Here is a 22132-nt window from a genome sequence, read left to right as displayed (position 1 = left end):
GGATGGCCTATATGGAGTCAGTGGCCTCCACCAGTTGCCCCACGAAGTCAGGGTCCCTGGGAGGGCTGTCTTAGAAGGGTGGCCCACACTAACGGTTCCCCTCTCACTCACAGTACACGTCGAGCTCCTCCGGGGGAGAGAGCTCCTGTGAGGAAGGCAGAATGCGCAGGCCCACCCAGCTGAGACCCTTCCACGCCAGGGCCGCCGTGGAGTCGGACTTCCCAATCCCTCACCTGTCTAGCGACCCCGACTACTCCTCCAGCAGCGAGCAGTCCTGCGACACGGTCATCTACATTGGGCCAAACGGCATGGCCCTCTCTGACAAGGAGCTCACCGACAACGAGGGGCCTCCAGATTTTGTCCCTATCGTGCCGGCCCTGCAGAAGGCGGCCAGGGGTGACAGCCGGTCCACGGAGGCCGGAGAGGCCGCGGCCAGCAAGTCGGAAAGGGACTGCTTGAAGTGCAACACGTTCGCCGAGCTGCAGGAGAGGCTAGATTGCATTGATGGCAGTGAGGAGTCCAGCACGTTCCCTTTCGAAGAGCTGCCGGCCCAGTTTGGGGCACAGCAAGGAAGCAAGAGTGTCCCGCTAAGCCAGGCAGCTGGGGCAAGCCCACTCTGTGAGTCTGATAAGGAAGATGATGGGTCAGATAGCCAGCTGACAGCCAGAGAAGGCAGTGAGCCCCCGGGCTCCAAGGTGCAGGGGAATCACTCCCCTGTCCCTGCTGCGTGGCTCACCAACAGCCCCACCCCTGCCTCACCCAGAAGCATCCCGGGCAGCGGCAGCCAGCACGGTTCTTCCCAGCTCGTGCAGAGCCCCAGCCTCCAGAGCAGCCGGGAAAGCCTGAACTCCTGTGGCTTTGTAGAAGGCAAGCCCAGGCCTATGGGCTCCCCCAGGCTGGGCATCGCCAGCCTGTCCAAGACCTCAGAGTACAAGCCGGCCAGCTCTCCTTCCCAGAGGTGCAAAGTCTACACCCAGAAGGGTGTCCTGCCTTCTCCTGCCCCCCTGCCCACCTTCAGCAAGGATGCGGGCGTGGTATCTAGTGAGTCCCTGCTGCAGCCCGAGGTACGTACCCCCCCAGTCGGAATGAGCCCCCAGGTTTTGAAGAAATCCATGTCTACTGGGAGTGAAGGGTTCCCAGAAACCCCTGTGGACGCCGAACATCAGGCAGCCCCTTCTGCAGATGCCAAGAAGGAGATACGCAGCACCACGATGGTGACAGTGCAGCAGCCCCTGGAGCTGAACGGTGAGGACGAGCTGGTGTTCACGCTGGTGGAGGAGCTGACCATCAGCGGGGTCCTGGGCGGCGGCCGCCCCACCAGCATCATCAGCTTCAACAGCGACTGCTCGGTGCAGGCCTTGGCCTCGGGCTCCAGGCCCGTCAGCATCATCGGCAGCGTCAGCGAGGACCTCGAGTGCTACTCAAACGTGGCTCCTGTCTCCGAGGTCAGCATCACGCAGTTCTTGCCCCTCCCGAAACTGAACCTGGATGAGAAGGCCCGGGAGACAGGGAGCAGGCGTTCCTCCATCAGCTCCTGGCTGAGCGAGATGAGCACAGGCAGTGACGGCGAGCCGCCCTGCCACAGTTTCATAGCCCAGACGTGTTTCGGGCATGGGGAAGCAATGGCAGACCCTCCGGCCTCGGAGTTCGTCAGCGGCACGCAGAACACCGCTGTGGTGTGCCGAGAGAAGCCCAAGGAGGGCCCCGACAGTTTGCTCCTCTTGTCGGAAATGGGGGACGACTCCTTCAACAAAGCAACCCCCGTCAAAGGCTGCAAGATATCCACGCTGGGCAAAGCCATGGTCACCATCTCGAATACGGCCAGCCTGGGCAACTGCGAAGGGTACATCCCCATGAAGACCAACATTACGGTTTACCCCTGCATCGCCGTAAGCCCCCGGAACGTCCAAGCGCCCGAGGCGTCCCTTGCCACCGTCAGCTCAGTCCCCAAAGCAGCCCGGTCTCAGGAGAGCAAGGAGAGTGGTGCAAAGAAAGAGATGAAATTTGAGGACCCCTGGCTGAAACGAGAAGAGGAGGTAAAGAAAGAGAATGCCTATCCCCACGAAGCAGGGATGAGGCACGAGACTGCCCCAGGCCCCCCAAAGCCTGAGGCCAGAGCGGAACAGGACAGGAAGGCCAGCCCCAGCGACGGGCTCAGCAGCAGCAGCGGTGAGGTATCTGCCTCCCCTGTGGCCGACAACTTCAGGAGGGTTGTGGACGGCTGTGAGACGGCCCTGCCCAGTGTGGCTGCCCAGAGCCCTGTGCATCTCAACAAAAGCCTGAAGTCGAGCAGCCTTCCCAGGGCTTTTCAGAAAGCCAGCCGGCAGGAGGAACCGGACAGCCTCTTCTCTCACTGCCCTGCCGAGACCAACGGCATCGGCCCGGCTTCCAGCACCCAGGCGTCCAAGGCCACCCTGGAGAGGAAGGTGGCGTCACCCAAGCACTGTGTCCTGGCTCGGCCCAAAGGCACTCCCCCGCTGCCCCCTGTCCGAAAGTCCAGCTTGGACCAGAAGAACCGGGCCAGCCCCCAGCACAGCGCCTGCAGCAGCAACTCCAGCAGCCCCTTGAACCAACCGGCGCCCTTCTCCGCCAGCTTCCCAGACGAGCCTAGCGGCAAGACGAAGGATGCCGGCAGCTGCAGCAGCAAGCTCTTCGGTGTCAAACTGGAGCAGCTGGCCAGCAGGACCAACTCTCTCGGCAGGACAACAGTCAGCCACTACGAATGCCTCTCGCTGGAGAGGGCCGAGAGCCTGTCCTCCGTGAGCTCCAGGCTGCACGCGGGGAAGGACAGCACCATGCCCCGCACGGGGAGGAGCCCGGGCCGCAGCGCCGGGGCCTCGCCCACCAACCCGGGCCCCGCGCAGTCGGCCGGGGCCTCGCCCAAGGCCAGCCAGTCCAAGATCTCCGCCGTGAGCAAGCTGCTCCTGGCCAGCCCCAAGGCCCGCAGCCTGTCCACCTCCACCACCAAGACCCTGAGCTTCTCCACCAAGTCCCTGCCGCAGGCGGTGGGCCAGAGCTCCGGCCCGCCCCCCGGCGGGAAGCACATGTCCTGGTCCACCCAATCGCTGAGCCGGAGCCGGGGCTCGGGCCTGGCGTCCAAGCTGCCGCTGCGGGCGGTGAACGGGCGCATCTCGGAGCTGCTGCAGGGCGGCGCGGGGCCCCGGGGGCCGCCGGGGCGCGCGGGGCCCGAGGCGGAGGAGCGCGCGGCCACCGCCGACGAGCGCCCGCCACCCGCCGTCCCGCTGCCCTCGCCCTACAGCAAGATCACGCCGCCGCGCAGGCCCCACCGCTGCAGCAGCGGCCACGGCAGCGACAACAGCAGCGTGCTGAGTGGGGAGCTGCCGCCTGCCATGGGCAAGACGGCGCTCTTCTACCACAGCGGCGGCAGCAGCGGCTACGAGAGCATGATGCGCGACAGCGAGGCCACCGGCAGCGCGTCGTCCGCCCAGGACTCCATGAGCGAGAACAGCAGCTCCGTGGGCGGGCGCTGCCGCAGCCTCAAAGCCCCGAAGAAGCGCGCCAACTCAGGTAGGCTCGGGCCCGGGCATCGACGGGCGGAGGGCGGGCCCCAGGACTCGGGGGTGGGCGCCCCTGTCCCCAACCGCCTGTCACCTGCTGGGGACAGAGCCATGGAGGGCTTCACTGTCACACCACAGGCAAGTGCAGACTCCGGAATGTTCCGGTCCAAATGTAGGGACTGTGGTCAGTGCACATCATAAGCCATTTGCTTGCCTCAAATCAAAGAAACCAACCTCAAGGGACCCATGCAGTCATGTTGTAATTCTAGACGTTGTGATGTAGATCGCCCCATTCACCCACCCCATCACAGATCGTGAAATACGATGAGGAGGTTAGCCTCCCAGCACGTTCAGGAGTCATCATGGCTGTCAGAATTTCGATGTCTTTATTTCCCAGGCGGTGTATGCATCAGGCTTTGATCTATTTTGACGGTGCTCTACTTCAGACCCTCAACCCTGAGTCTCAGCAGCAGACCTGGGAGCAGAACCCCCTGTATAAGACAAGTGGAGAACAGAAATCCATTCAGTATAACATGACAGCTGTTGGGTCCTATTTTCAGGGTCAAGGGCATTCAAATGTATTGATAGCAGTTACTAAAAATAGCAAAGAAGTGTACCTAAGCCAGAGCCTTTGACAACAACAACAAAAAAATCTGGCCTTCCCCGTACTCGGTTGTTAAACCTTATTATTACAATCTACCCAGCCTTGGTCTTCAAAGTCCAGATTATTGTGTGACGTTTGCCATGTGCTCACATGAGTTTGAGTGCTACAGAGTGCTTTCACGTACTCTAACTTAGCATCTTGAATCTACCAATCCAGTTTATTCTTACAATAGCTTTACCTTTTTTTTGACTTGTATGGTTTGGTTTGGCTGTTACACTGGAGTAAAGAGGAAGAAAAACTAACCACTTGGAGAGTGGACGGCAGGCTCTACACGTGTCCTTGCTTGCTGCTACCTCCTTTTGTAAATGCTGTTCTCGAGGGTCCCTTGTTAGGTTAGGCTGTTTGTGTAAAATCAAAGCACCAGTCTGGGTGCCAGAGATGGGGTTTAATAGAGAGTGCCGAGGGCGTCGGACTGCTGTGAGCAGCTGCCGTAGATCCCAGGCTCCATAATGGATACGGCAGTGGAGATATGCTCCTTGCAGGCTGGGTGACCTTGTCTCGCTTATTTACGATTATTATTAAGAAAAATGCTGGCTGTCAGACATGATCAGCATAAATCAAAAGCAACTTCTTTAAGAGAAGCCATAAAACTCCTCAAAGGAAACTCCTAGCTCGATGGCATGATTTTACAATTACTAGAGACATTTGGAACTGCAGAGGAGACAGGCAATTATCTGTTAGTGGAGGTTGCTTTAATGCTTTGGTTATTTCCTTAGTGAAAATGAACTAGAAATATACTGCCAGGAAGAGAACCTTGAGTTTTCTGAGTGCTTTGTAGTACAGGTAACAGCGGAAACAACCGAACATCATGAATGTTCACCTTTCCAGTCCCATTCCTGGAGATTCCATGTCGGTGGAGAGTGCGCAGAATTCGACCTGGTGCAGTGGGATGATTGATCTAGAGAGCAGGAGACTTGGGGTCTTGGGCTGTGTGATGTTTGGGGAATAACTATACTCTCCGGGCTTCAGTTTTCTCACATCAAAGTAAAATGAAAGGGTTGGTAGAGAACCACCATGGTATCTCTGATGCTCACGTTGTAGAAGTTGGTGCAAATAATATAAAGAATATTGGTGGTAATATGACTTCCTTTCCATATGACGATCCGTAGTCAGTGGGATTTATTTTTATTTTTTATTTCCTTTCCTTTTTAAAATTTTTATTTATTTTACATTTTTATTGGAGTATAATTGCTTTACAATGGTGTGTTAGTTTCTACTTTATAACAAAGTGAATCAGTTATATATATACATATGTTCCCATAACTCTTCCCTCTTGCATCTCCCTCCCTCCCACCCTCCCTATCCCACCCCTCTAGGTGGTCATAAACCACCTAGCTGATCTCCCTGTGCTATGCGGCTGCTTCCCACTAGCCATCTATTTCACATTTGGTAGTGTATATATGTCCATGCCACTCCCTCACGTCGTCCCGGCTTACCCTTTCCCCTCCCCGTATCCTCAGGTCCATTCTCTAGTAGGTCTGTGTCTTTATTCCCATCTTGCCCCTAGGTTCTTCATGACCTTTTTTTTCTTTTTTCCTTAGATTCCATATATATGTGTTAGCATACGGTATTTGTTTTTCTCTTTCTGACTTACTTCACTCTGTATGACAGACTCTAGGTCCATCCACCTCACTACAAATAACTCAGTTTTGTTTCTTTTTATGGCTGAGTAATATTCCATTGTATATATGTGCCACGTCTTCTTTATCCATTCATCTGTTGATGGATTAAAGACCTAAATTTAAGGTCAGACACTATCAAACTCTTAGAGGAAAACATAGGCAGAACACTCTATGACATAAATCACAGCAAGATCCTTTTTGACCCACCTCCTAGAGAAATGGAAACAAAAACAAAAATAAACAAATGGGACCTAAGAAACTTAAAAGCTTTTGCACAGCAAAGGAAACCATAAACAAGACCAAAAGACAACCCTCAGAATGGGAGAAAATATTTGCAAATGAAGCAACTGACAAAGGATTAATCTCCAAAATTTACAAGCAGCTCATGAAGCTCAATATCAAAAAAACAAACAACCCAATCCAAAAATGGGCAGAAGACCTAAAAAGACATTTCTCTAAAGAAGATATAGAGATTGCCAACAAACACATGAAGGAATGCTCAACATTATTAATCATTAGAGAAATGAAAATCAAAACTACAATGAGATATCATCTCACACCAGTCAGAATGGTCATCATCAAAAAATCTAGAAACAATAAATGCTGGAGAGGATGTGGAGAAAAGGGAACACTGTTGCACTGTTGGTGGGAATGTAAATTGATACAGCCACTATGGAGAACAGCATGGAGGTTCCTTAAAAAGCTAAAAATAGAACTACCATATGACCCAGCAACCCCACTACTGGGCATATACCCTGAGAAAACCATAATTCAAAAAGAGTCATGTAGGGCTTCCCTGGTGGTGCAGCGGTTGAGAGTCTGCCTGCCGATGCAGGGGACACGGGTTCGTGCCCCGGTCCGGGAAGATCCCACATGCTGCGGAGCGGCTAGGCCCGTGAGCCATGGCCGCTGAGCCTGCGTGTCCGGAGCCTGTGCTCTGCAACGGGAGAGGCCACAACAGTGAGAGGCCCGCGTACTGCAAAAAAAAAAAAAAAAAAAGAGTCATGTACCACGGTGTTCACTGCAGCTCTGTTTACAATAGCCAGGACATGGAAGCAACTTACGTGTCCATCAACAGATGAAGGGATTTATTTTTAAGTTGTTAAATATTGATCAGGCCTCTTCTGTGCAGTTAGAGCTTGGTGATATGGAAGTTGCAAGTGTGGTTGGGGAGGAGCAGGCAGCGTAGAAGACAAGGCCACTGTAAGAAGTGCGTAATCTCACTGGCAAGCAAGGATGAAGAGTGTGGAACAGGGAACAGTGAACTGTGAACCAAGGTGCCTTGCCAAGTGCTGACTGAGGGTGTGAGAGCTAAGGGTAAGAAGTATTTAGACAAAGAGGGCCCAGAACATTGAAGAAGGCTACAGGGAAACATTGGGATTGGGCCAGGCCTTAAAGGATGCTGGGACAAAGCGGGTAAAGGGCGTTGTAGGCTGAGGCAGTGATGGGAATACGAGCTTGAGGCAGTAAGAGCATGGTTTACGGATAAAGAGCGGGGTTAACTCAACAAGGAGGATATTCTTAATGGATGTAATAACGGACAGAAAATGTAAGCCCAGATCAAGTTATTCCTTGAACATCTGACCACTGTGATAAGAATGACTGCAGTTGGCAATGGGGAGTCATTATAGGTTCCTGGCTGAGAGTGTCATAAGGTGACAGAAGCTGTGGCTTGCTTTCTATAGATGGATTTTCATCAATCCTTCCACCGTTCCTTGCCAGCTCCCCCGTGGTAGGTACACGAATGTATACGTGTAGCCATTAGCCATGAAGTAGAGTGATGACAGCCAGATCAGGTGGGGAGCGAATGTCCACCCTGTCCAGAGGGCATTCAGTTGCTAAGAGGATGGAAATCGGGGATGGGCAGTTTATGGCGTAGTTGCATCAGCTTGGCCGCCCCTGAGGCCCCATCCTTTCAGTGATTGATAGCTCTTTGGTGTCATGTATCATGTGGGCTCTCCCAGACATGCTCTCTCTTCTTCCTCATGTTCCTGACACTTCACCCCAAACCTGGTGTGTTACCCCCTTGGCTTCTCTCTTTTTTTTTTTTTTCCTTCTCTCTCAGGCTGGCTGGGGAAATATGAAAATTAGATCAGCACCTTGGTCTGAGTGAAGTTCATTGCCACTGTAGCAGGCCCGGCTGTGGTGTGACACAGCATCCAGAAAGCCCAGGAGAGAAACCAGCCAGGGAGTGTGTCGGTTCTGAGATGCACCCAGGGCTTGACCTGCCTGGACGTGAGCTCCTGAGAGCCCTGTTCGGCACTTGACTCAGCCTGTTGGGTCCGCAGTGCTGGGCTGGTCCAGGTTACCATGAATCAGTTGGACACCATCGATTGATGCGTTGGTTGGTTGGTTGGCTGACCGTGTGGTCCTACGAGTTAGCTGAGTTCTTTTCTATGCACTTCTCATATCTCGCCCTGCTGGTGACCTGTGTTGTAAACATTAAGCCTATCCTCTATTTTCTTTCCCACTCTAAGCACCAAACACTGTGCCTTCCCTTCTCTGGGTGCCGAGTAAACGTTACTGACCGATGGGTTGCCGGGTTCAGTTAGCAGATCCACTGCACCAAAACCTGTGACTAGTTACTGCTCCAAAGGGCCTAGAGCGCCACGGTTCGCTCTGTCTGTACCCCTCGGCTTGTTCGGTTCTCAGGTGCCATCTTATTTTGTTTTAATGCATTCAGGAAACACAGTGGTTCCTGGCTTAATGAAAACGGGGATAAGGCAAGCAGCATCTTGGCACCTGTCAGATTTCTAGAGTGTTTCTAAGAGACTCTACCTAGAAACAGATGAGAAAGGGTTCCAAATGAGATAGCCTTTTTGACTATAAGTTGGGAACTACTAGAAAAGTAATGGCTCGCTAAGACACCGAGGAAGCCCCTTAGAGTGGAGAGTGGGTGGAGGCAGGTACGGGGCTGAGAGGCCTAGAGCAAGTGTGTGAGGGGCCTGGGCTCTGCAGCCGGGCCCCTCGCCATCTCCTGTCCAGCCTGGGAAGGGTTCACTCTTCAATTCAAGCTTGCAGCAGCCAGTGCAGCCCCATCCTCATTCATCTGGCAGGCCACGGAGCTGACCCTTGCCAGCCAGTAAATCCACACACGCTGATCTTTCCCCTCCCCCTCCCCCTCCCCCCTCCTCGTTGCGGATGCCCGTGGGTCCTCCTGGCATTCGTGCTTTCTGCTTTTTGACTCAGTATCTTTCTAGTGCCTGTACCCTGATCTGAATGAAGACAGAGGGTGACGGAGGGAAAGCTGGTGACGGCGGGTTCTCAGGGGCGGGCGGTGGGGATGGACATCAGCTTGTTCCCTGAGGAGTGTCGTGAGTCCTCGGCGCTCAGAATGCCCATGTTTCCTGACATTTGACCTAAGAGGCAGCATCTTCAGACTCAGTGTGGACACTTTTTTAAAAAAAATGTTTTTGGAGTAGAGTTGCTTTACAATGTTGTGTTAGCTTCTGCTGTACAGTACAGTGAATCAGCTATAGGTATCATATATCCCCTCTTTTTTAGATTTCCTTCCCATTTAGGTCACCACAGAGCTTTGAGTAGAGTTCCCTGTGCTATACGGTAGGTTCTCATTAGTTACCATTTTATACATAGTGGTGTACATATGTTGAATGTGGACACTTTTATCTGCACTCAGTGATGATAAAAATGGAAGGCCCAACATCAGACTCCTCACTGGGGCCATCAGTGCTGCGGAGGGTAGAGTGGGGCGTGACAGGCCGGGGGCCCCTCCTGCTGCACGCAGGTGGCAGCCACGCCTGGATGGGGAGGGGAGAGGGTGGGCTCAGGTCAAATTGGGGCCATTGCATGCAGCAAAGCTATTGGCATTTATCAGCTTAAGTGCTTTGTTCTTTTTTTGCACACTTGACGTCTCCATGTCCAGACTGAGTGCCGGGCTGATGAGCAGGGAGTGATAGAGAAGAAAAAGGAATCCTGACCCACTGGCATCAGGACGTGTGATCCCAAACCAGACAGCTGCATCTGACGGGGCCCCGCACCACTGTTGCCCGACTAAGGCGCTTCCCCGCAGCTTCCTTACAGCGGACACGTCCCTGACCTTCCAGCAACCTGGAAGGAAGTGGTCATTGACAGGGACTAGGTTCAGCAGAAAGCTGGAAGCATCTGCTTGAGAGGTGGAGAGGGTGGAGCATGCTGAAAATCCAAGAAATCATATTTCTGTGGGGACCCAGGCAAAGGCCCTGTGGTCAGTTCTCTCCTAGTGATGACGTGGCGTTTGGGCACCGTTGTTTCCTGTGCCCTTTCCAGCAGTGTGAGGGCGCCACCCCTCCCTCTGAAACTTCCTTCACAGCATTAAACTCCATTTCCTCTGGTGTGACCACATTCCCCTGCCCCTGCCCTCAGCTTTCCCCATCACACCCCAAGTAAGGCTCCCAGTGTACCTGTGGAGGAGACGAGAGGGGAGGGGAGGCTCCTCAGTGGGGGGTGCAAGACCTGGATGATATCAGTTCATTCATGGAATTGATTTACCAGTGACCAAATTCAGAACGCTCAGAAAATGCAAGATAGCCGTTCACTACATGCGGGAGAAACCCCCAGACTGCAACTCACCCGACACTGGGCACTCACTTCCCAGCCTGGCAGGGATTGATTGACGTGGTGAGGAAGTTGAGAAGATTGCAAAAAAGCATGGAAAGAAGGCAATGGGAATTAGATTGTCTTCAGGGTATTTCTATTAAGCTACGAATAGCCCAGTGAAATGTCATTCTCCATTCAGGCTTCTTTACTTCTCTTTCCCCAATCGGGGTGATCTCATAGGTTGTCCTGGAGTGGTTTGGAAGGAGATAGTGACCCTTATTCCTGATATTTTCCCATCTGATCACATCCCATCTGTGGCAGCCAGACTCCTAGGTAGCCCCCAACGGTCCCTGCCTCCTGGCATTCACCGTTGCTTCGTCCCCTCCCATACTATACTAGGGTTGGTCTCTGTGTGCAGTAGAATAAGGCGATGAATCACTTCAATAGAAGTGAGTGATGGTATGTCACTTTCAAGATTAGGCTGTGAAAGACGCGGTAGCTGCTCTTTTCCCACTCTGGGTAAACCAGCTGCTATGCCGTAAGTAGCCCTGTAGAGAGGCCCACCGGGCAATAAACTGAAACTCCGGCCAACAGCCACATGAGTGAGCTTAGAAGTGGATGCTGCAGCCCTAGTCAAGCCTTCAGATGATGGCAGCGCCATCTGACACTTTGACTGCAGCTCACGAGAGACCCTGAGCCAGAACCACCCAGTTAAATAAGCTGCTCCCAGCTCCCTGCCTCACAGGAATGTAGCTGCTGGGTTTAGGCTAATTTGTTACACGGTGATAGCTAACTGATACACCAACAATCCCATGACCCTCCTCAGTTCCTCCCCTATTTCTCACGTAAACAGATCCTTAGAAGAGTCATCCCAGAAATGTCTGAACACGTGCACCCAGTGGATTAAACGACTGAGATGCCCATACATGACTGACCTCGCTTTTAGAGGGGTTGTTGCTCCCTGACTTGTCCTCGGGGTCAGGCGAGGTAAGGGGGAGGACCAGTCACCCTTCCTAGGGGCTGAGTATACATTATCCAACTGAGGGAAAAGGGCTTACTGGGAGCCCCGTCACGAGTGTTTGCTGCCTGGTGGCCAGGCCCAGTCTCCACCTGAAAGATGCTCAGACTCTCCCTGCCTCCGAGAGCTGGACATCCTCCCACTGATGCAGTGTTCCTCGGCCTCCCTACAGGTTCTGCAGCAGCCCCATCTGACGGGGGCTGGAGCTGAGCCCACAAAGGCAGAGCCGTTTGCTCAGCGTCAGCTAGCTTGATCAGGCCGACTTAAAAAACCCAAAACTATCAGCTGGCTTATTTCCATTGTCAAGGAGACAGATATTTACTTTGCTTCAGTGGTTGACACTTCCCAGTTTTCTAAGTCAGTGTGTGTGAGTGTGTGCGCGCGCACGCGCATGTGCTCGTGCATGTGGGCATGCACGAGATAAAGATCTGGGCCCAAAAAAGGAGCCTGTGGGACAGAGTATGCTTTGTAGAGAAAATGAACTATCAGTATGTACTTAGAGTCCCTCGTCGTCTCCTGAAGGAAAGCCCACCAACCCACACTCTGAACAGTCACGCGCTACCCAATCACCACCACTGCCTGGAGCTGCAGGTGGTGGCTTTCCACGTTCCTAGCTCCCTGGGGTGGTGAGAAGGTCGTCCTGTGCCTTGGCCCCCCTGATGATATACCGAAGAGTTCTGGCTCTTTTCCTCTCTGAGCTTGTGGTACTTTAAGCTTTCTTTAGCAGTCAGTGGATCTCTCAAAGTTGGAGAAAAGTACACTGTCTTTCTTTCTGGAAGGGTCATCAGGCCACACAGGCCATGGTGGCCTGGCACTCAACAGGCAGAACCCACTGGAATTGGGGGGAGGAGGATGGAGGGAGAGTGGTGCAGAGAGGGCACGAACTCCTCCGGGGTCCCCTGAGCACCATGGGCGTGGTGCTGTAAGGACCCGTGCTTCCCCCAACAGTAGCCCACTAGCGATGCAGCCCGTCTCCCAGGTCGTCCAGAAAGACCACCAGACTGCGCATCCTTTGCGTTCTCGGCGTTCCTCGGCCTCCCTACGTGTTGTGCAGCAGCCCCATCTGACTGCTGCTGCATCACGGCGTGGAAGCTCTCTTGCTCTCCCTCACTCTCACTGGAGTCTGACTGGGTGGAGCCCACTCTATTTAAAAGCAGAATCAGCCCAGACTCTAAGTGCAGGTAGCCAGGGCTTCAGGCAGACTCAACCTTCTTTCCTTGGACTCAGGAAGGACCACATATCCATCCTGAGTTAAATGAGATCGGGCTCCCTTCAGCATCAAGATAAACCGGTTGCGATGGTGTCACGTTTCCCAACCATCCTCCTTCCAGGAGAAAGCAAGCCTCCTAGATGCCCCTTACTAGAGGCGGGAGCTGCCAGGTGGGTGTGCCTCAGGGGATGCAGCTGTTTGAGGAAGCATTACCACCTACAGGCCCAAGCTTCCCTCCCAGGGGGCCAGGCCCACAGCCTCCCAGCGGGAGAGGGGCCGGAACCAGGGGAACAAACATGGTGGCTGGCCAATGCACGAGGCTAGATCCACTTCAGATGTGGGTGAAAAGATTAGGCCCCGTCCTCAGAAGCCAGGGCCTGGCTTCACTCACTCATGCCACCAGTCACCAGCAAAAGTGGTGCTTGGTGCAGTGGTGCCCCTGGCCCTGCCAGTCCTATGGTGATTGCTTTTAGAATCCTCTAGAGACCTGCCTCTAAGGGCACAAATCTCATGTTATCTGTCGGGCTGCACCCCGCAGGCCTGCAAGCCTGTAGTTGTCCAGCCTCGAGACCGAAGGAAGAGCCCAGAGACAGCGACAGAGACGTCAGTGGTGTTTGGACAGGGGATCTTACACGAAGGGTCCTGGAGCCACACCCCACCTTGTTCGGCAGGCAGGACACGGAAGCAGTCTCCACTACTCAGGGGAGAAGGAGGCTACCCTTTATAGAGGGAGTTGACGTCAGGTGGGCTCATCAGGACTGAGTAAGCCCTCTGATAAAGAGGATTGAATAGTCACGTGAGTGAAGCAGGGACTGGGCAAGCAGCGGATGTACAGAGAGCAAGAGAATAGCCGTCTTAAATGGCTTCACCATGCAGTCTACCCGTACATACCCTGCACCACCCTTACGAACTTGGTCCACCCCTCTCCTGCGATATCCCTAGCGTCAGGTGTGTAGAGGTGCACTGCAACCAAATACCACAAATGCAGTACGGACACCAGCAGCTAAAGAGTATCAAGAGCCCGAGAGGTGGGCAATCTGGAGCCAGGTGCTTATCCGGCTGATTTTTCATGGAAGTTCACAGGAGGACGACAGCGGCGTCTCGACGAAGACCCAGCAATCAAACTCATTTTGTAGTGAGGCCACCGTTGTCACCCGGTCCACAAACAGATTACCTCCGCTCAGACTAGGGATGAAATGTAAGATGTTTAACAGACAGATTACAGGGAAGATCGTGATCATTAAGCAAAATAACAAGCAGTGTCAGCATCCTGAGAGATCACCACCCCTGCCTGCGGTTTGCATCCTTGCCTGCAGTACCATATTGCCCGTCCACCCCCAGTCCCTACAGCCGGTGCTGAATACTGGAGAGGCGATGTGATAGAATGGTGCCTTTCTCCAGTAGGGGCCCTGGATTAATTCCCTTAGTAGTCTGCGGGGGGAGTGCAGGTAGAAGACAGGTAAAACCTGTAGGTCCCTTTCTAATCCTATTCCCCATGAGGCAGCAAACCCAAACCACAAGGGGCTTACCTGCCAGTCTCAGGACCATTTTATAACGTGTTCCCCTGGGGGTAGATCCTGTCGCCAGGGCCAAAGTGAGTTGTTGTCCTGACCGGTAGTTGGCAACGGTCCTTCGGTGGGCAACTGTTGAACTCCGGTTGTGTTGACTAGTTTCCTCTGGGTTAACAAGGCGTCGGCACTGGGACGATTGCTCCTGGGATGTTAAGTTATAGCTCCTAGGGCTTGAGTTAGTCTCCTGGCCCACAGGTTGAGAGAGTGAGTTCCCATCTCAGCTGTTGTTTAAGTAGCCCAGTCACCCTTTCCATTAGCCTGGCAGCAGTGGGGTCATAAGGCAGGTGGAAATGCCAGTGTATGTCATGTTTATCGGCCCATTCCTGAACTGCATGGTCCTTGGTCACTGTCAGTGTCCATGGGGGTCCCATATGTCATGCTCAGCTGTCCTAGATGCCAGATGGTGGTTGTTTGCATTGCTGGGTGACTCGGGTAGGCCTTCTGTAACGTCTTCCACCTGTTGTAATGCACTGTAGACGGCGGATAGCTGTTGCTGCCACCACACCGTATCATTGCTCTGCCTCCTGCCAGAGCTGGAACCAGAGGCCCAAGGGCGCTCTTATTAGTTTGCCGTTGCCTTGGGCCCCAACTAAACCCTTCTGGGTAACTGGCCACATCCAATTCACAAGCCAGTTCCTGAGTTAATATCCCTAAAGCCTGGGCCTGTAACCGTTTAGGCATGGTAGGTCGGGGGTTTGCTTGTCTTACCCGACCAGATAACACCCTTGATAGGTAATCCAGGTCCTTGCATTTTGTCTGTATTCACCAGCCATCCTTGGGCAGTTAGATGAGCCACGAGCACGGGGCTGCTACTTTTAAACTGGAAAGAGACCCGGAGGTTAAGAAGATAGCATTAATATAATGGAACAGAAAGACATCTCTCACAGTAGACAGCTGCCACAGGGCCCCACTGCAGGATTATCCCTGCAACCTTTGGGCCCTACCATGTTAATGGACAGCCTCTTCGGGATTACCCCTGCAACTTTCCATTCCCGTCCTTTTTTCCCAACATCTCAGCACTCACAGGAGTTTCCTCGGTCTCCCAGCTAGGCTCGCCAGTTCTTGGGATGCACCCTGCAGGCCCACAAGCCTTGCAGTTACCCAGCCTTGAGACCGAAGGAAGAGCCCAGAGACAGCAACAGAGTCATCAGTGGTTTACTGGTCAGAGGGATCTGACGCACAGGGCCCTGGAGCAACACCCCACCATGTACGGCAGACAAGATATGGCAATAGTCTTCACTACTCGGGGGAAAAGGAAGCTACCATTTATAGGGGGAATTGATGTCAGGTGGGCTCATTGGTTATCAGGGACTGATTAAGCCCTGTAATTAAGAAGATTGGGTAGTCATGTGAGTGAAGCAGGGACTGGTCAAGCAGGGGATTTATAGAGAACAAGAGAACAGCCATCTTAAATGGCCTAACCATACAGTCTCTATGATTTCTGTGTATTTTTCATCTCCTCAAATAGATTATGAAGAAAAAAATCAAAAGGATATTCATGTTCAGTGAGCACCTACTATGTGCCAAGTTCTGTGATGTTTAATTATAACCCATCCTTTAGGGAAATTGTTTATTATCTGATATTTTTATTTTTTATTTTGGTAGAGAATGTGGGCAATGGATTTTTTTTGGGGGGGGGCGGTACGCAGGCCTCTCACTGTTGTGGCCTCTCCCGTTGCGGAGCACAGGCTCTGGACGCACAGGCTCAGCGGCCATGGCTCACGGGCCCAGCCGCTCCGCGGCACATGGGATCTTCCCAGACCGGGGCACGAACCCGTGTCCCCTGCATCGGCAGGCAGACTCTCAACCACTGTGCCACCATGGAAGCCCGGCAATGGATTTTTTAAACAAGGGAACACTGAGACTTTGGGCAAGTTACTGAAGTCTTTTGTACCTTAGTTTCTGCTTCTGTGAGAATTAAATTAGATACTAGGCTTGTCTGTGACAGAAGACCCTAATAACAATATAGAGATTAATTTCTCATGTAAAAGTCTGTGTAGGGGGTTTTAAGGGCAGGGAAAATACTCTGTGTGATCGTATCATGGTGGATACGTATCACTGCACATTTGTCCAAACCCCAGGATGTAAACACCAAGAGTGAACCCCAGTGTAAACTATGGACCCTGGGTATCCCAATGGATAATGACGTGTCAATGTAGGTTCAGTTGTAACACATGTACCACTGTGAAGGTCTCCAGGGTGTCAGGAATCTAGGTTCCTTCTCTTGTTTTTCTGTTGTTTACGATCTTCATGTCGTGGACCGGCCAACAGGCCCATATTCCATCCAGGACAAAGGCGAGAGGACGAGGAGAGCAGACCTCATCCTTTCAGGACACTTTCTAGCTGTTACACGGGGCAATTCTGCTTCTGTTGCAGTGGTGGAGCTTAAGTCACATGTACCACACAGGGTACACCTGGGTGGCCGTGTGCCCTGCTCCAACTCAGGGTCTTCTGCAGAGGAAGAAGAGGGGGGCGGGTACTGGGGGGCAGCTCGCAGTCTCCGTCACAGTGTGTAAGGCACGATAAGTAGGGCCTGGCATAATCAGTGCTTATTCCAGTGTTGTTGTTAGAAGCAAATAAACTCCTCCTACCACAATACCAAACACTAGGATCTTTTCTCGCTAATGGAACATCTCTAATTTCACGGTAACCCTTGTCCGTGCTGAGGGTGTGGCCAGGGTGACTCTCAGTTCTCGTGTCCTCCAGCGTGTGTGTTTCAGGGGGGAGACCACAGGTGGCTCGACAGGGAAGGGGGGACATCTGAGCTTGTGGAGGTAAAGCAAGTGCCAGGTAAGGAAGTGGATGCTGAGGCGGGAGGTGGGAGGCTGGAGGGGTTCAAACACAGCCCTGCCACAGGCTCCGATAGCACTGTCACGCCGCCAGCCCTTGCATCAAAACTACATTTAAAAGATAGAAATTCAAAAAGGGAACCCTCTTGCACTGTTGGTGGGAATGTAAATTGATACAGTCACTATGGAGAACAGTATGGAGGTTCCTTAAAAAACTGCAAATAGGGCTTCCCTGGTGGCGCAGTGGTTGAGAGTCCGCCTGCCGATTCAGGGGACACGGGTTCGTGCCCCAGTCCGGGAAGATCCCACATGCCGTGGAGCATCTGGGCCGCTGAGCCATGGCCGCTGAGCCTGCGCGTCCGGAGCCTGTGCTCCACAACGGGAGAGGCCACAACAGTGAGAGGCCCGTGTACCGCCAAAAAAAAAAAAAAAAACCTGCAAATAGAATTACCATACGACCCAGCAATCCCACTACTGGGCATATACCCTGAGAAAACCATAATTCAAAAAGAGTCATGTACCACAATGTTCATTGCAGCACTATTTACAATAGCCAGGACATGGAAGCAACCTAAGTGTCCATCACCAGATGAATGGATAAAGATGTGGCACATACATACAATGGAATATTACTCAGCCATAAAAAGAAACGAAATTGAGTTATTTGTAGTGAGGTGGATGGACCTAGAGTCTGTCATACAGAGTGAAGTTAAGTCAGAAAGAGAAAAACAAATACCGTATGCTAACACATATATATGGAATCTAAGAAAAAAAAATGTCATGAAGAACCTAGGGGTAAGATGGGAATAAAGACGCAGACCTACTAGAGAATGGACTTGAGGATATGGGGAGGGGGAAGGGTAAGCTGTGACAAAGTGAGAGAGTGGCATGGACATATATACACTACCAAACATAAAATAGATAGCTAGTGGGAAGCAGCCACATAGCACAGGGAGATCAGCTCGGTGCTTTGTGACCACCTAGAGGGGTGGGATAGGGAGGGTGGGAGGGAGGGAGACGCGAGGGAAGAGATATGGGGAAATATGTATATGTATAACTGATTCACTTTGTTATAAAGCAGAAACTAATACACCATTGTAAAGCAATTATACTCCAATAAAGATGTTAAAAAAGAAAGATAGAAATTCAAAACAATTAACTTTAGGCTTAATCCCCTGCCTAGGTTCCCAGAGACGGAGGCTCATCCCGGCGCTGTCCCTTGACACCCCCTCCCCTGTGAGGAAACCGGCCAACAGCGCAGGGGTCCGTTGGGTGGACGGCCCCTTGCGCAGCACCCAGAGGGGCCTCGGGGAACCTTTTGAGATTAAAGTCTATGAAATCGACGACGTGGAGCGGCTGCAGCGGCGACGAGGGGGCAGCAGCAAGGTGCGCCTCCCCCTCCCCACGCGGTGGCGGTCCCCCAGGAGGTCCCCGGGCTGACGCTGAGGCCGCGCCCGAGAGGAGGGCGCAGGCCACCGAGACTCCCAGCGGCTTCCGGCGGGAGACGGGCCCGTGCCCCCAGCTCGGGAGAGCAGCCTGTTTCTCCGCCCGGAGACCTCTGAAGGCTCTCCTGGCTCCATTTTGGAGCACCGGCCGCCTTCTAAATTTGAGATACGCCAGTGATAGCCCTACCCCGTGAGTGGGCTGTCTGAGCTGAGCCCCCAGCTCCCTCCCAAACTTCCCAGTGACCTGCTCCTTTTGCACTGACCATCAGCACAAGTATTCCTTTCCAGAAGAGGTTGCCTGGGCTGGATTTGAGCTGAAGGTCCTTTCTCCTCCCCCCTCCACCCCCATCTCCTTCCCATCTGTGTACTAGGAGGTCATGTGCTTCAATGCAAAGCTGAAAATCCTGGAGCATCGCCAGCAGAGAATTGCCGAGGTCCGAGCCAAGTACGAGTGGCTAATGAAGGAGCTGGAGACGACGAAACAGTATCTGATGCTGGATCCCAACAAGTGGCTCAGCGAATGTAAGGCCCATCACTGCGACTCCTGGGTTCACCAGTTAAACAGGCCAGGCTGAGAGAGACACAGACGCTGTCTGAACCCGAGGGCCTTCCATGCCCCTTGGCTGGAGATGGCCTCCCTGAGCGCAATCCCGCTCTGTGGGGGGCAGGTGGGAGGGGTGTGAGCAGCAGGGCGGTGAGTATTGCTCTTGCACGATTATTTCTTACGTGTCTCAGTCCAAAGCACCTGAAAATGAGATTTTTTTTTTCCCCCTACGTGTGGTGGACGCTCACCCAGACATGAAGGCTATATTACCAATCTGCTCCCCGGCCACAAAATCACATTGCATATCTAGCCTGAAATAGACAAGAATTTATAGAGTGCTTTATAAGGTAGAATGTGCAATCCTAGAAAAGCCTCAAAAAGAACCCAGAAAGCAAGAAAAACATTTTTGAGTGAAAAGAATAACATTCACAGTGTTATTTCCATTTAATAGGAAGCCCAGGATGACAGTAACCATCTAATAACAATTCAGAACAATTCTGCTCCCTTTGAAAGATGGATTCAATTGTTTCTTATTTATTTGTTTCGAACCATTCCATTTACCACAAAATAAAGCTCAAATCTGGTCCCAACTGTTTCATTGATATGGGGGCCCAATGCTAGATAGCTTAGTCTCTGAAATAAAATACATTACTTCCACTAACGTTCCTTTCCCTCCTTTCCTGTCTGGCACTCACCAGCTCTTCCCTCCAGTCCCTCAGCCTCCCTGTGCCTCCCTCTCTTCAAGACTGTCCCCTGAAGGTCACATCACCCTCTCCTGAGCATTCCCAGGCCAGTGCCGGGAGCGTGACAGGCAGAGTCTGGGGCTTAGGTTTAAGAAATACTGGGTGAAATGATCCTGGGCAAAGAAGAAAGGACAGAACTTGCTGGTCTTCTAGCTGTGCCCTGCCACTTTCACAGTATGTCTTCAGGTGGCTTCCTTTCCATAGCACTGAGGTAATAACATCTCCCCTGAGTACCTCATGAGTGCATATGAGGATGAACATAACCTAAAAGGAGGACAGGGCACTGGGACCAGTCTGTGATGCATCTTACCTTGTTGAGTTGTACCATTCGTGGTGTCAGCCACAGTCATGCAGACCCACTTTGGAAGCTGGCTGTGAGACCTTGGGTAAGACGCTTAACCTCTCTGAGCCTTGATTTCCTTAACTGTCAGATGGTAGGCACATAATGGTGCCTACCTCATAAGGCTGTTGTGAGAGTGAACGAGTTACTATCAGTCCAGTGCTGGTTACACTGCCTGCCCATGATGAAGGAGCAATGTCCGGTAGTAATTAGTGTTTGTATTATCCCCGAGTTAACAAAATAGCTATCCTCAGCAGGAGACATTTCCTCAGCGCCTGCTTGCATGATGCAGCAACGTAGGTCCCTTGTTAGAAATCTGGACCAGAGACATGAACTCCTGCTCTCCAGGGTGTTTCCATCTAAGGCTGTGATAGGGCAGACAAGACACGAATGAGGACATTCGCTGAGGTCTGGCCGCGGCATAAACACGGAGCCTAATGCTATGTTTCTCCCACCTGTGCACACCCTTTTCCTTCTTCCATTAATCCTCAGGCACTTCAAGATCCCAGGGGTGCCCATTCAGCAGTTCCTCTTCCTTTCTGCTGTTTTCATTAACATTTTTTGAGAGCTATTTATGCCTAAGGCAGGCTTGATAATTGTCTTCATCTTACAAAGTCACATTTTTTCCCAGGATGGGAGCAGCTTAAACGTCGGTACATATGTAGATGCTTCCAGGAAACCATCCCTTCCTTCTTGCCTTTGTTCACGTCAGGAATCAGGGATTTTTTTGATGCTGAGAAAGGTAATGAACAGAAGGCCACGTGAAAGGAGAAACACAGATTGTTTCTTCAAGATGAATTGAAACCAAAAATGACCCCCCAAAAATCAATGAGACTGTATTCTGACTGTTCCCTGGGTGTGGGTAATAGGCTGGGTGTTGGCTAGAAATAAATGTTCTGGAATCCATTTTTTTAAATTTCCAAGGTGATCCGATAATATAGCTGATGTGGTTATGGTATGGTGAGGGGTTTTGTTTGGTTTTTAAATATTAGACCGGAATTCAGGAGCCTCAGCCTCATTCCCAGCCCCGGTCCTTATTAACTGTGTAACCCTGAGCAGGACGCCTCACTTCTCTGAGCCCAGTTAAGTCTCCTATAAAAGAAGTCAGCCTTGATTTCAGCCCTTGATGTTCCTGTAGCTTGTTACAGTTCTCAGACCACATTCACATTCATCGTCTCTTTTTGGTTCTACTCTTCATGGCAACTCTAGTTAGGAAAGTAGGCAGACTAGGGATTATGACTCTCCTGTTACTTTTAAGGACCCTTTGGCAGCAAAGATTAGGCGTGGCCGACCTGGGAGTCAAGTGCAAGTCTCCTGCCTTGGATTCCAGGGCCACCCCCACTGCCCTGGCCGCTGCCCATGCCTGTCCTCTCCATGCTGGGCACTCTGTAGCAGCCTACCCCCCTGCCCAGTCACCACTGGACCAAGTAGTGGCCGGGGGCCAGGAGAGGGTGGCCTCAGATAATTGCCCTTGAGGAACTGAAGGAAACAGGCTTTTAACTCTGTGCAGGCCTGAACATTAGGGCCAGCATCTGGGTCCTAAATCTCAGCTTCTGAGCACAGAATCATAATTATTATTATTTTTCATTAAAGTATAGTTGATTTACAATGTGTTCATTTCTGCTGTACAGCAAGGTGATTCAGTGACACACACACGTACATCTATATTCTTTTTTATATTTTTTCCATTATGGTTTATCACAGGATACTGAATGTAGTTCCTTGTGCTATACAGTAGGACCTTGTTGTTTATTCATCCTATGTATACTAGTTGGCATCTGCTAATCCCAAACTCCCAGTCCACCCCTACCTATCCCCCACCCCCTTGGCAACCACAAGTCTGTTCTTTATGTCTATGAGTCTAAGAATCGTAATTATTAACATAGATTCCATCATCAGCCTAGTTCCCAAAGGCCAGTGAGTATATGAAACTGTACAGGAAGTGCCAAGAGGCAGGGTCACTGTGTAGAGAGGCAGCTGCACACAGCTGTGTGAGGGACTAACCAGAGAGCAACACACTTATATCAGCAGGCAAAGGTATAAACATCATTCAGGTGAGACCCCAAAAAGGAAGGGTTTCTCCATACCTCAGCTTGAAGCTTTATTTATTTTCTAGTTAATAAAGAAAATGG

General features: G+C 51.9%; 1 protein-coding gene across 1 annotated transcript in view; it reads left to right on the top strand.

Annotated features, from left to right (window-relative positions):
- Positions 1-22132, top strand: part of KIF26B (kinesin family member 26B) — a 499134-nt gene that overhangs the window by 469242 nt on the left and 7760 nt on the right. Inside the window, exons 12-14 of the mRNA XM_027122401.1 lie at positions 114-3528; positions 18112-18314; positions 18745-18895. Coding sequence (XP_026978202.1) covers positions 114-3528; positions 18112-18314; positions 18745-18895 — 3769 coding nt within the window. The remainder of the gene's footprint in view (positions 1-113; positions 3529-18111; positions 18315-18744; positions 18896-22132) is intronic.

The sequence above is a fragment of the Aethalodelphis obliquidens genome, unplaced genomic scaffold, assembly GCF_003676395.1.
Source record: "Aethalodelphis obliquidens isolate GAN/ISIS:26980383/991018 unplaced genomic scaffold, ASM367639v1 scaffold24, whole genome shotgun sequence".
In the NCBI taxonomy this organism is placed as follows: Eukaryota; Metazoa; Chordata; class Mammalia; order Artiodactyla; family Delphinidae; genus Aethalodelphis; species Aethalodelphis obliquidens.
Note: the sequence above shows the minus strand (reverse complement) of the source record. Positions and strands in the feature narration are given on the sequence as shown.